The sequence below is a fragment of the Callorhinus ursinus genome, unplaced genomic scaffold (assembly GCF_003265705.2).
Source record: "Callorhinus ursinus isolate GAN/ISIS: 27379988/994484 unplaced genomic scaffold, GSC_fseal_2.0 scaffold11, whole genome shotgun sequence".
In the NCBI taxonomy this organism is placed as follows: Eukaryota; Metazoa; Chordata; class Mammalia; order Carnivora; family Otariidae; genus Callorhinus; species Callorhinus ursinus.
In genome coordinates, this window is record NW_027397073.1 from 47,290,693 (window position 1) to 47,304,626 (window position 13,934).

The 13,934-nt window shown below is 46.3% G+C and overlaps 1 protein-coding gene across 1 annotated transcript in view; it reads left to right on the top strand.

Moving 5' to 3' along the window:
- The window catches only part of NPC1 (NPC intracellular cholesterol transporter 1), a 48,525-nt gene that overhangs the window by 12,482 nt on the left and 22,109 nt on the right, over positions 1-13,934 (top strand). Inside the window, exons 2-9 of the mRNA XM_025886401.2 lie at positions 1,888-2,010; positions 2,652-2,758; positions 4,716-4,891; positions 7,729-7,896; positions 8,464-8,713; positions 11,128-11,201; positions 11,753-12,123; positions 12,983-13,209. Of these exons, the coding sequence (XP_025742186.1) occupies positions 1,888-2,010; positions 2,652-2,758; positions 4,716-4,891; positions 7,729-7,896; positions 8,464-8,713; positions 11,128-11,201; positions 11,753-12,123; positions 12,983-13,209 (1,496 nt within the window). The remainder of the gene's footprint in view (positions 1-1,887; positions 2,011-2,651; positions 2,759-4,715; positions 4,892-7,728; positions 7,897-8,463; positions 8,714-11,127; positions 11,202-11,752; positions 12,124-12,982; positions 13,210-13,934) is intronic.

Genomic DNA, 13,934 nt, shown 5'->3' on the forward strand with positions numbered 1-13,934 from the left:
GACTCCTGACCCCCCCCACCCCGTCCCACCTCTATTCTACCTGACTGCGGAAACTTGGCATTGAAGTAAGAGATGTGGGTTATAAAGGATGAACGCGAACCACACTGCGTTGGGCCTTTACTTTCTATCATAGTGCTGAGCGCTAAGGAAAGGGAACTGAGACTCCAGACCCCGTCCTGTTAGTCATGCTGGAGTTGTGGTTGTTGACTGGGTTTCTGTTACTCCAGTGGGTGGCTTGCCAGGGTGCCCCAGGCCTGGACCTGCTTGCTCTTTGGGTCTGTTGAGCATTCTGGGTGGGGTCACTTGTATTTAAATGACATGTCATATCAGCAATTATGCCCCCTTCTTAGCAAAAAAGTCAAAAAAGCCTTTTCAAACATCAGTAGATGAATAATTCCTTTTAGTTGGAAAACTGGAGTTTTGGAAAGAGCAGTACTTTCCCTGGAATCACTAGGTTCATGGCATGATTGCTGCAATTCTTTGTAAATAAAAATGGTGGTGGAATTTTGCATTCTTGCCAACGGTTTGATATGTGGCATTGTTGACTACTTGTCACTTCCTCCTTTGTATAATTTCCTTCCTTGTGACCTAAACATATGACTTTTAATGAGTCCAGATAGGAGTAAGTCATAGTTTCTGTTTTAAAATATCTGAAGAATGAGGGGTGGCTCAGTTGGCTAGGCATCTGACTCTTGGTTTCAGCTCGGGTCGTGATCTCAGGGTTGTGGGATAGAGCCCCATGGCAGGCTCCACAGTCAGCGCAGAGTTTGCTTGGGATTCTCTCCCTCTCCCCCTGACCTTCCTGCGCTCGCTCGCTCTCTCAAATAAATAAATAAATAAATAATCAATCAATCAATCAATCTTAAATAATCCTGACCCCTTCAGTTCCCCGCACATACACACCCTAGCCTCCTGCGACTGTTTTTTCGCATTTCAGGGGCCTGTGGTGAGATTTGTATCTTGATGCTGGGGACCAGCAGACAGACTGACCTCCTTGCATATGTGTTGGTCATGTGCCACTATGCTGGAGAGAATTCACTCTGTTGTTTCTGTTCAGATTTCTTTTTAATGACTTTTCCATGAGGTGCCTTGGGAGTCCTGATTGCATCTTGATAGCTTTTGTTTCCCTGTGGGACAGAGGATTGCAAGCCCCTGCCGGCCTGTGGCCCTGGCCAGTGTGGCCGGGCTCACCGACGTACTGATTCACACTGCACCCTCCTCCCCTTCTGAACTTTCTGACAGCCTTGTGACTCTCATGTGGGAAATGAGTGGCTCTTGAGAAACCTCTACTGAAGAGTTGAACATTTTTCTTTGGAGATTGCTGAGGTGGTTTTCCTTAAAGTTAGCACATGCCTTGCTTTCTACTTAAATCTTGAGGACTAGGTGTTTATTCTTGAATAGTTCCTTCTTAGGGTTTGTTGGTGTTTCGGGTTTTGCTTTTCATGTTACTCATGATGTGCTGATATTAGTAACCTAAATATATATGGAAATGTTCCTTCGTTATTTGGAGCTTATATAGTTTCTTATGCATATGTACAAAAATAGTGCCTTAATAATTGCAGATTCACATACTATCTTGCTTTCTTTCCTCTACACTGATTCTTAGTGGTCCCTACAGGGAGCTTCCTTTCATCAGCAAATTAGCAGGAAGTAGAAATCATGTAAATAATTTCTAGGACCTCTTTTCACTCATTGACTTGACAAGCCCATTTTGGGCATCTGGTCTATTTTAATTAATATTTTTTTAAAACGTTAACTACCCCGTGCCTCTTGTTGCCACTTCATTTGGCGGGTAGTGTTGGAAGGTCCTGTACTGGTGCTTTCACTGTTGAAATTTCCTTTAGCCTTTGAGGCCCTGATGGATGGCATTTTGTGTCGGCTCTGTAGGTGTTGGCATGGTCCTGCGTGTGGTATGGAGAGTGTGGAATTGCATCTGGAGACAAGAGGTACAACTGCCAGTACTCGGGGCCACCAAAACCCTTGCCAAAGGACGGGTATGACTTAATGCAGGTAAGTTTGTTGTCCCAGGCACTGGGAACACAAAATGCTAATCCAAGATCCTCTGTAATTATCCCATAAATATCTCGGTGGGGTGGGGCTGAAACTAACAGGCTTAAGTCTTATCCCAAATGCTTAGCTGGGGCACACAGTGGCACAGAAGATAACATAACTCTGGGGCTGGAATTTCTCTGGGGCTGACTTTTTGCCTTTCTCATAGTTTCCTCATAGCAGGTTACAATTTAGGGACTGATCTTGGTACCTCAAATGTTGCTCTTTGCAACTTTTTTTTTTTTTTTTAAGATTTTATTTATTATCTGACAGAGACACAGCGAGAGAGGGAACACAAGCAGGGGGAGTGGGAGAGGGAGGAGCAGACTCCCTGCTGAGCAGGGAGCCCGACGCGGGCTCAATCCCAGGACCCTGAAGGTCATGACTTGAGCCCAAGACAGACACTTAAGTGACTGAGCCACCCAGGGGCCCCCAAATTTGGAAAACCTTTTACAAGAATCCTGCAAGAACTTTGCAAACACGTTTCTTACCTTTGCATACCTAAAAAAGGACTGTGTGAATAAAATTGCCTTATTTCATTGAGGGAATGTGTGTCCTTATTTGACTTTCTGCTGTGATAACCATGCTTTCTCACCCAAAAGGAGCTCTGCCCAGGACTCTTCTTTGACAACGTCAGTGTGTGCTGTGACGTGCAGCAGCTGCGGACCCTGAAAGACAGCCTGCAGCTGCCCCTGCAGTTTCTGTCCAGGTAGGCTGGCTGCCCAGCACGCACACAAAAACGGATTTGGAGCACTTGTTAACCAGGGACATTCTGATTTCCTCCTAAAAGTTAGTTTTCATGTTATTTCAAGAAAGCAATCTTAGGACTTCTCAGAAATCACGATAAAGTAATAAGTTGGCTGACATCGTTTTCTTCCCAGCTCCATGCAGAGCTGAGGCGTGGACTTCCTCCAGGTCGCCCCCCGCCCCAAGGGTGCCTGCACTGTGGAGTGGGTCCTTTCACTCTCGAGCCTCTGGGTGCTGTGCAGAGGAGGAGAGGTTGTTCTGGTGGTCCTGTCATGTCTGTGACCCTTCCCCACCCCTGGATGGCACGTGGTTCTCTCCCCTTGTGGTGAGATGAGATGCTAGAGTCCCAGTCCTTAGAGCTGGCCGTCGGTAGCTGTTAACAAGATTGTTCTGGTAGAGGTGGCTGGGTTTGTCAAAATTAGTCCACCGTCCAGGCCATTCTCTACGACCAGGGTCGTGAAAAGGATTGCATGATAGGTGTTCTTCTTGAAGCTTACTCAGCAATTCTAAGATGCGCAGAACAAGCTGGTGGGGGTCTGTAGAATAGCACCTCATGGTATCTTTCTAAATTTTTCACACTGAAGCATCCTGATAAAGGTGGGTGGGCGGGACATGGGAAGAGGAGAAGCCCTTCTCTGTGCACATACGATGGCGGGTGACAGGATAGTCAGCATCCACTAAGGAAACCCTGCTTCTTCCCAGAAGTTTAAATTGGCAATACAGGGTGGAAACCACCCCTAAACTGTCCTTTCAGGACAGCATACCATATAGGAGATCAAAAAGTTGAGAATCTAATCAGTCTAGATTAACCATGGGGTTAATCTAATCTAACCCCATGGAGGGCTAGTGGATATTGATGGAACCATCATTCAGTCAGAATACATTGATTTAGCACCCACTCTAGATGAGGCATTATGGACATAAAGATAACCAAGATCAGAAGATAACCAGATTTTCCCCCATGTCATCCACTCTATTTTTAATAGCAAATAATGAGAAGCTAAGGAATATTGTGCAGCTGTCGAAATTGATGATTGCGGAGATTAAACGCATAAACATGGCAAGAGTTTGTAATCTGTAGAACGTGGTAGAAATCTGCACCCCAGGAGCAGTTTCCATCAGGATGGTGTGATTGTGGTTCCTGTGCTTGTCATGGTAGAGCACGGGACTCCTGAAAGCGGGTCAGTGTGCATGTCTGCTCCCTCACCAGACCAGGGGCATTGAAGGCTGGGACCACCTTGCCTGGCACCTGCACGGGGTCAGAGTCAAGAGTGACTGCGATTTGGTTGTGCTGCGGGAATGCAGGTCTAATGAAGCAGCAGCTTTTGCAGATAATAGTGAACCCAACTGGGGAGACAGTTCTGCCACCCATTAAGTCAACATTAGGAGCTTCAGCCATGAACCTGAAGGAGACCAGACAGCTTGTAGTGTGCTTCTGTAGTGCGTACGGCCAGAGAACACCACCGCTGTCCTTTAGCCTCTCAAGCCCTGGGGAGATCCTCTTGTGTTTAGAGAGGGCCAAGGGATTACCTGGGGCTTGAAGAAAGCCCTTCAGTAGGAAGGTGAACATTCTAACGTGTGAATCTCGTTTTCCCCTTGTTTTTCTTCTTCATCAGAATTGTCAGCGCGACGGTCCCTAGTCCCTTTAGCTTCAACACAAAACATGTCCATAAATTACAAAGCACAGAATTCAGAAAAGCATTTTTCTCTTTCTGAAATTACACCTTGACAACATATGTGTAGTAATTAGGGCAGTTTTTTAAAGAGATCTCTGATTTTAGGTTTAGAATGGCTGGGTTAAAGATGTCTGTAGGTAATTTGTCACTTTATAATAAATTTTAAATGTTCTTTATTGTAAATCATGTTTTTGCTGGCCCTGTTTGTGGGATCAGACAAAATACAGTTTACTTTTTCTTTAGATGTCCATCCTGTTTTTATAACCTAATGAACCTGTTTTGCGAGCTGACGTGTAGCCCCCGGCAAAGTCAGTTTCTGAATGTTACAGAAACTGAAGATTATGTTGATCCTGTTACAAACCAGACGAAAACAAACGTAAAAGAATTACAGTACTATGTCGGAGAGAGTTTTGCCAATGGTGAGTAAACTTCTAATTATTTCTTTTTTTGTAGTTGGTATCACAACAGTGGATTCAGTTGTTCCTTTCAGTTGTCAGCTGTATGAAAATGATAATTTTTAATTCTGTTGGCCATGAAACACAAGTTGTTGCTTCATGTGTATCTAGGACTTGAGCTACAGCCCATAAAACAATCCCTTTAAAGTATTTGCTTAGCTCCTTCCTAACTTTAAGTTCCCACATAGAAATTTTTAGTGCGTGCGAGTTTATTTCTGTACATTTTGGAAGCCATTAGAACTTTGTTTCTAGTGGAGGTGAATTGTGTAACTTCACGAGTTTTTCCAAAACCTGAGAAGAGGGTGTGGAAGGGTAAAGTAGAGGAGGGAGATTTGACTCTGAAGAAACACATTACCATAAGGGAGAAAGGGAAGAGAAGAAACACATTACCAGCAGGAGAAAGAGATCTATAACACCTAGAAATCCTAGGACAATCTGAGAAAGACCATCTAGCATTTGTTGAAAATGACTGAAATGAAAGAGTTCTGATGTTAAGGATGTTAAGGGCAGTGAGGCTTGTTTTATACTGTAATGGTGGGTTCAAGTCATAATACATTTACCAAAACTCATTGAATGTACTACACCTAGTGTGAACCCTAAAATAGACTATGGACTTTGGGTGACAGTGTTGTGTTATCATAGGTTCTTCATTTGTAACAAACACACCGCTCGGGTGCTGTTGATGGTGGGGAGGTTGTGCTTGTGTTGAGGCAGGAGTTATAGGAGATTGCTTGATTTTACTGTGAATCTAAAACAATTCTTTAAGAAATCCATTAAAAAATAAAGAAATAGGGGCACCTGGGTGGCTCATCAGTTGAGCGTCTGCCTTGGGCTCAGGTCCTGATCCCCGGGTCCTGGGATTGAGCCCTGCCTCAGGCTCCGCACTCAGAGGGGAGTCCGCTTCTCCCTCTGCCCCTCCCCCAACTCATGCTCGCTTGCTCTCTTTCTCAAATAAATAAATAAAATCTTTAAAAAATAAAAAATAAGTAATTGGAGGCGCTAAATGCTAAGAGGAGAATGGATAAATACAATGGAGCATATAGTCACAGTCTATAATAGAATACTTAAAACTTAAAATGTATGAATTATGTCACTCACTTGAATGACTTAAATTGAAGTTACAGGATATATGTAGCATGTTGTTTACATTAAATAGTACTGCGTATCTGTGGATACAACATATCATGAAAGTATACACACCTGCGTAGGAAAGATTAAACATCAAATTCAGGTTGTGGCTTACCTTCAGGAAGGGTGAGTATTCATAGGGAAGGGTATTCAGGCGACTTCAAATAGGTGAATTGTAGGTGAATTATATTTCAGTAAAGTTGTTAAAAAAAATCCATATGTAAATATAGCATGGAAAAACTGTAAAACTCCAAAGACAAGTATCTTAAAAAGAAGTAGATAAAAGATAGAAATCGTCTTAAAAGAATGTCATTTGGAGATTTTCTTACCAGCAGTGTGACAGAGGCCAGAAGGCAATGGAGTCATCATAGTTCTAAGTCACTCTACCCAAACTGCGTTTCAAGAGTGAGAGTAAAACACGATGAATTTATTAAGTATCTCCTTAAAGTTTAGGGAGGAAGATCCTGGGAAGTTTCTAACAAGTAGGTGTGGTGTCTAAATGGGGTGTCTCTTGATCGGATGGGGGCCCTCAAATGTGGTACAAGCTGGAAGCTGGTGGCACGGGCAGTGAAAAAAAAATCACCTGAGGCAGAACAAAGGGGATAGAAGTCTATTGAATACACCTGGGGGTGGGGGAGGGCAGGCAGGCTGGACAGCCGAGGAGAGGCTGTCTGCAATGAGGCAGTGAGTGGGGGCTGTTTTTAAAGGGGAAGATGAGGAGGTATGGCGAGTATGGAATTCTCCCTTTTTTGGTAACTGTGCCTGGTTGTAAGTAGCCCATTGGTCAGTTAGGGTTTATGGATATTTGGAGGTGGGTCACCTGATGGGCCCTTTCTAGTTGCCACTGCTCAAGCCTGTGTGCCTGAAGGCGGCCTCTGCAGTAGGGACTGGTAAATGAATGTTAATACAGGACCCATTACTGCTACTTTTTTATGTGCAAAAGATCATTGACATTGTCCATATGTTGTGTGTTGTCTTTATGTGTACTAAAATGGAGCCAAAAGAGAGGGTCATATTAGGTCATTCACATGTGGCCTCTGCCCTAAAACCAGTCTCCTCCGCCACAGGGCTTCCTGCCTCAGATTTCTGGAACCAATTTCACTGACTGAAAAGGCACCAAGGGTCTTATTTCTCCTTTCTCAGCCTTAGTACATTCATCTCTGCAGTGGTGATAAGACTTCTCTGAGGGCGCCTGGGTGGCTCAGTTGGTTAAGCGACTGCCTTTGGCTCAGGTCACGATCCTGGAGTCCTAGGATCGAGTCCCGCATCGGACTCCCCGCTCGGCGGAGCGTCTGCTTCTCCCTCTGACCCTCCCCCCTCTCATTCTCTCTCTCATTCTTTCTCTCTCAAATAAATCTTTTTTTAAAAGATTTTATTTATTTATAAAAAAAAATTCTCTGAGCTACGTGGGATGATGTAAAGCCTTTCCCGTGTATTTTCTATGTTTAAGTTACTTGGAATCTAGCCCAGCATATTATGGGCAGGGTGTTAAGTCTGTGTCAGGGGTAATCTCCACTCCTGCCCCGAGTGTTTACTGTGTCTCGCCCACCAGCCCATGACTTGTGAGCACGGTGCAGATGGCCGCACCCGCATTTAAGAAACCTTTTGTAAGCTCTCCCCCAGTGACTAAAGCAATGTGGTGTTTCAGCCGTTTCCCCTCCTTCCTCTGCCAGCCATGTACAACGCCTGCAGGGACGTGGAGGCCCCCTCCAGTAATGACAAAGCCCTGGGGCTCCTGTGTGGGAAGGACGCCGAAGCCTGCAATGCCACCAACTGGATCGAGTACATGTTCAATAAGGACAACGGCCAGGCGCCTTTCACCATCACACCCATTTTCTCAGGTAGACTTCCAAGTTTGGCGCATTTATGATGTGGCTTTTGAGCCCAGGAACCTTAATCTGCAACAGGAAGATAAATTCAGATAACTAGTTCCTGGACTTTGCCTCCAGTGAGAGAGGTAACTAGAACATTCTCTCCCCAACCCCTGGTTAATTTAGGGGTGGGCAGTGAGCACGGAGGAGGAGGAATTGCCTTCAGGTGCTGCTACCCAATTGAAAGAATGAGCCTGGGTTTTTGTTTTGTATTTTTTAAAAAAAGGCCAGAGCATTAGGCCTTTTAAGGAGCCCCACAATCCTGTTAGACTCACTCCTCGATGGAGGTTTACCGTGGAATGTGGGGTACTCCAATCTCAGGGACTTGTGCCCGAAGTTATTGGAAGGAACTCAGACTTTTACAGGACAAGGCAGCAAAACATCTTGTGATCAAATGGAAGCTTCTGATCCTTTTTGCTCTGACGGTGGTGGTCCGTGTGTCATCAGTGTGCTCTGTCACTGGGTTTCAATATCATTGAATGCAAGCTGTGTCATTTGTTTTACTGAGCTATTCACTCAAGCCCATCCTCCCTGTAGATCTTCCGGCCCATGGGATGGAGCCCATGAACAATGCCACCAAGGGCTGTGATGAGTCTGTGGACGAAGTCACGGGGCCGTGCAGCTGCCAGGACTGCTCGGCCGTGTGTGGCCCCAAGCCCCAGCCGCCGCCCACTCCGGCTCCCTGGAGACTCTTGGGCCTGGACGCCATGTACGTCGTCATGTGGACCACCTACATGGTGTTCTTGCTCGTGTTTTTTGGAGCATTTTTTGCCGTGTGGTGCTACAGGTGAGCAGTTATGTGATCCCCAGGGTGAGAAGAGCAAGGTGATCCAAGTGGCACTTGCAGCTTTTGCCTGGCAGTCCTTGATTGATTAAATCAAGAAACAAGCATCACGTGAATATGCTCCATGATTGCTTATGTCCTATAGTTAATTAGTAAGCAGTCAAAGACCTGGTTAGACATTTGAACATTTGAAGTTGGTTTCATTGATTTATTCAAAACGAGTGAGTTTTATTTTTTTTAAGGTTTTATTTATTTATTTGACAGAGAGACACAGTGAGAGAGGGAACACAAGCAGAGGGAGTGGGAGAGGGAGAAGCAGGCTTCCCGCTGAGCAGGGAGTGATCCCAGGACCTTGGGACCATGACCTGAGCCGAAGGCAGACGTTTAACCGACTGAGCCACCCAGGCACCCGCGATAAGTGATTTTTAAAGCACTGTGCGTTACCCACCCATTCTTTAACAGAAAGTCTTCAGAGCTGAATCTGATTCAAAGCTAATTAAATGCAGTACTGTCTGCAGTCCTTTTAGATATTCACATCTTGATTAGGAAGTACATTTGCTTTAACTTTTTGTTTTGAAATAATGTTAGACTTACCAGGAAGGTGCAAAAATAGAATTTATATGCATCCTTTATGCAGCTTCCCCTAATGTTAGGAATTTAACGTCACTCGCAGTATGTAATTACCAGAACCACAAAAATGACGGTGTAGTAGTATTAGCTAAAGCACACACTTTGTTCAGATATCACCAGGGAAACCTTCCTCTGCTGCCCTTGTTCTCTTTAGGACCCCACTCCACATTCACCTGTTCATTACTTTCCCCCAGTGCGTGACGGATTTTCTGGAATTTTTTTATGACCTTGACACTTTTGCTGAGTACTGGGCAGTTATTTTGTAGAATGTCCCTCAGGCTTTATCCGATCAGGTCTTTATCTGATCTCATGATCAGATTGAGGTTCTGTGTTTGTGACAAGAGTATCAGAGAAGTGATGCGTCTCTGTCAGCGTCTTGTTTCGTGGCTACACAATCTCGGTAGGTCTCCGCACTGGTGATACTAACTTTGGTTACTGGGGGACGAGGGTGTCTGCTGGGTTTTTCTCCTGTAGAACTGCGGCTTCTCCCTTTGGAGTTGATCAATATCTTAAGGGAGATAGGTTAAAACTGGGCTGATACCTTGTTTCTCCTAAAACTGTCCACTGATTGTAGCATCCACTGGTGGCTCTTTTATTTATTTATTTATTTATTTTTTATTCATTTGCGAGAGAGACAGAGAACAAGCAGGGGGAGAGGCAGAGGGAGAGGGAGAAGCAGACTCCCTGCTGAGCAAGGAGCCCGATGCGGGACTCGATCCCAGGACCCTGGGATCATGACCTGAGCCGAAGGCAGAGGCTTAACCATCTGAGCCACCCAGGCGCCCTCCACTGGTGGCTCTTGTCTGCAGTGGTTACTACTGTGGTGTTTGTGTGATGGTGGTTTGGTGGTTTGGTTGTATTTCTTCTACCTTTACGAGTTGGACTTACTCTGTACACACAGTTATCCTTCCTGCTCTACTTCATTATTGATTCAATTATATTTATATCATGGACTTTTTTTTTTTTTTTTAGTTTTGTCGGCTCTACGCAACACTGTCCTTTGTTTTGTTGCTCAGATTTTTCCAGTTTTAACCATTGAGAGCGCCTTCTGGTTGACTCCTGTGTTTTGTTTTGTTTTGTTTTTAACATGCCCCACCTTTCTCAAGCGTGTACTTAGTTTCTGGAATCACAAGATGTTCCAGACTCATCTTGTATTTTCCCTGCCCCAGCCCTGGAATCCACCTCTTCCACAGGGAGCCATGGTTCCCTGTGTTGTAGACTGATGCAGACTGATGTTATACTCTAGGCACTAGGTATGCAAATTGCCGCTGCAGCATAGTGTTCGCTGCTTTTAGAGGACCTAAAGTTTTAAACCTAAATGAAGGCTACAAGGTGAAACTATCCTTTATTAATCTGTTTTTTAAAATACCTTCTTAGGTACGCCTGGGTGGTGCAGTCGGTTAAGCATCTGACTCTTGATTTTGGCTCAGGTCGTGATCCTCAGGGTCGTGAAATCGAGCCCCGCATCGGGCTCCGCCCTCAGTGTGGAGTCGGCTTAAGTTTCTCTCCCTCTGCCCCTCCCCCTGTCTCTGTGCTCACGCTTTCTGTTGCACTTTCTCTCTCAGATAAATAAATCCTCCCAAAAAAAAATACCTTCTTAAATTTTCTCCTGAGACTGGTGAGCAGGACTAGAGCAAGGGAACCTGCGGGTGGTGGGGAGGCAGCGGCTCAGGGGGAAGAGGACCGAATGAGGAAGTAAGCTTTTAATGGGGTTGCAGGACTGTTAGAAAAACAGCCTCATTATGTCGGAGGTCCACTGATACTACTTACATGCTTTTATTTTTCAGAAAGCACTATTTTGTCTCCGAGTACACGCCCATTGATAGCAACATCGCTTTCTCTGTAAATGCTAGTGACAAAGGTAGGCGCATCTGTACTTACACGGTTAGGAGTGTGTGGGCTCGAGTGTTGGTTTCCTCCACAAGTGTCTGTGCCCCGGTTCTGGGCCAGGCAGTGTGCTCATGTCAAGGACACGGTTGTGATCCAGACAGACTGGTCCTGGCTGGGCTGGCACACAGAAACAAGTACTGAGTAACCGTAGTAGGATACTTAGGCACGGGGGTTAAGAGCTGGTGGGGGGGGGGGGGGGGGGGGGGGCGGGTGGAACAAGCAGAGAACAGGTGGAGCCACAAAGCTGGATGGGAACCGCTGTGGACAGAGTGCTCAGAGCACTGTGCCCCTGAGCGAGCATCGTTCCTTGGGCGGGTGGGGACGGCTGTCACAGTGGGCAGGCAAGCAGGGTGGCTTCCTGAGCAGGTAGGTGCTGAGGGTCGGGGTGGGGGGATCCCGTGCCACCCCCGCTGCAGGCACAGTGCCTGCGCATGTGGCAGTAGCTAACGCTTTCCCTGTTCCGACTTTCAGGAATGGCTTGGCTCTTAACCTCCATCCTCCCTTCCTCTCCCGCTCTTCCAGGGGAGGCGTCCTGCTGCGACGCACTCGGTGCGGCATTCGAGGGCTATCTGAGGCGGCTCTTCTCCCAGTGGGGCTCTTTCTGCATCCGAAACCCAGACTGCATCATCATCTTCTCCCTGGCCTTCATTGCCGCCTGTTCGTCAGGCCTGGTGTTTGTCCGGGTCACCACCAACCCAGTGGACCTGTGGTCCGCCCCCGGCAGCCAGGCACGCCTGGAGAAAGAATACTTTGACACACACTTTGGGCCCTTCTTCCGCACGGAGCAGCTCATCATCCAGGCCCCCAACACCAGTGTGCACACTTACCAGCCGTACCCCTCAGGATCCGATGTGCCCTTCGGGCCCCCGCTCGACATAGGGATCTTGCACCAGGTAATGTGCTCTTAGCAGAAATCAGTCCCAGGAGCCCAAGGGTGTGCTAACTGGCTTTTCCATGTGGACCAGTTCTACCTGATGTCAGAATGAGGCTGAACGTAGTGGGAAAGCTTGAAAATCTCAACAGTGAAAAAGGAAAGGTGTTTTTCGTTTACTTTTTCAAGAAAGTAAACAGTGGATTTTGAACTTAATGAGAAATTGACCGTAGGCTGCTTGTGTATTTACTTCATATAGCAGGGCTGGCTTCTTTCTTGAAATTGAGATGAACATTTCTCTATTGAAGCAGAATGTATAATTTACCTTAGTAAATTTTTCCCTTGGTAATTGAAAAGTAATGTGCCAGGACCCCAAGGAATGAAGCCTCTTATGCTGTGCTGGGGGTCCAGGAAGGAGCTACTGCTGACCCCCCCTGCAGGAATGAATTTATCATTGCCTGAATGTGGGCCCCAGCCTGCCTTTGGTAAGATGTGCATTCGGAATGAGATCCATCCCGTTCTCTTACAGAGGCCTTGAAGCTTTCCCATTTTCCCTGGTCACACTTGCCCTGGAGAACTCTATCTATGGAGGGAAGGGGGGATGTTTGTGTGTCCTGCACTGAGTTCTGTCCTGGTGACAGACAGTGTCCCCTCCCACCTCTCGGACGCCTCTCAGCAGGGTCTCTCTCCCAGCTAGCTGTCTCTAAGAAGGGGGCTCCTGGTGCTGTCAGACATGTTACCACAGCACGTCTTAGTCCTCTCCCTTGTGTGAGGAAGCATTTTCCCCAAATACTTTGTATCTTCTGACCTGTCAGGGCAATAATTAGTCACAATCTGAGAGAAATCTGATGTGTTTCTGGATTTGTTTTTAAAATCTTCAGGTCCTGGACTTACAAACCACCATTGAAAACATCACTGCATTTTATAACAACGAGACCGTGACACTTGAAGACATCTGCGTGGCCCCCCTCTCACCCTATAACAAGAACTGCACCATTATGAGCGTGTTAAATTACTTCCAGAACAGCCATTCCATGCTGGACCACAAAATAGGCGATGACTTCTTTGTGTATGCCGATTACCACACGCACTTGCTATACTGTGTACGGTACGTGGCGGGAGATGTTCATTCATTCATCCCACTGACCTGGGAGCACTTGCTGTCGCTACACACGGTTGTTGGTGCCAGAGACCCGGCAGCAAGCACACAGCATGTCCATGCCCCGCGAAGCACACGTTCGAATGCAGGGAGACTGACACTGAATAAATAGATACATGCTTGTGCCAGGTAGAGATGAGAGCTTTGGAGAAGTTAAGCCCGGCAAGGAGATGAGTGCAGTGGGGGTGTGCCGCTTTAGATGGAGTGGACACCTGCTCACACGGAAAGGAGAGAAGGGAACCTGTGAATATTGGAGGGAAAAGTGTTCCAAGTACACAGGCAGCAAGTACAAAGGTCCTGGGGTGGGAGTGTTCATAGTGTATAAACTGAGCCTTTAACTCATGCCTGGAATGATAACACATAGATGCATCTGCCATACCACCAGTGGTATCATAGTACAAAAACAGAAGCCTGTAGTGCTTTTTCTTGTCTTAAAAATATGAATTTATACCATGATATCAAATTGTTTTTAAAATGTTGGGGCACCTGGGTGGCTCAGTCTGTTAAGCTTCCGGCTCTTGGTTTAGGTCAGGTCATGATCTTGGGGTTGTGAGAACAAGCCTCACGTCAGGCTCCACATTCAGCGTGGAGTCTGCTGGAGATTCTCTTCCTTTCCCTCCGCCCCTCTCACGCATTCATGTACACACTCTCTCTCTCTCTCTCTCTCAAAAATA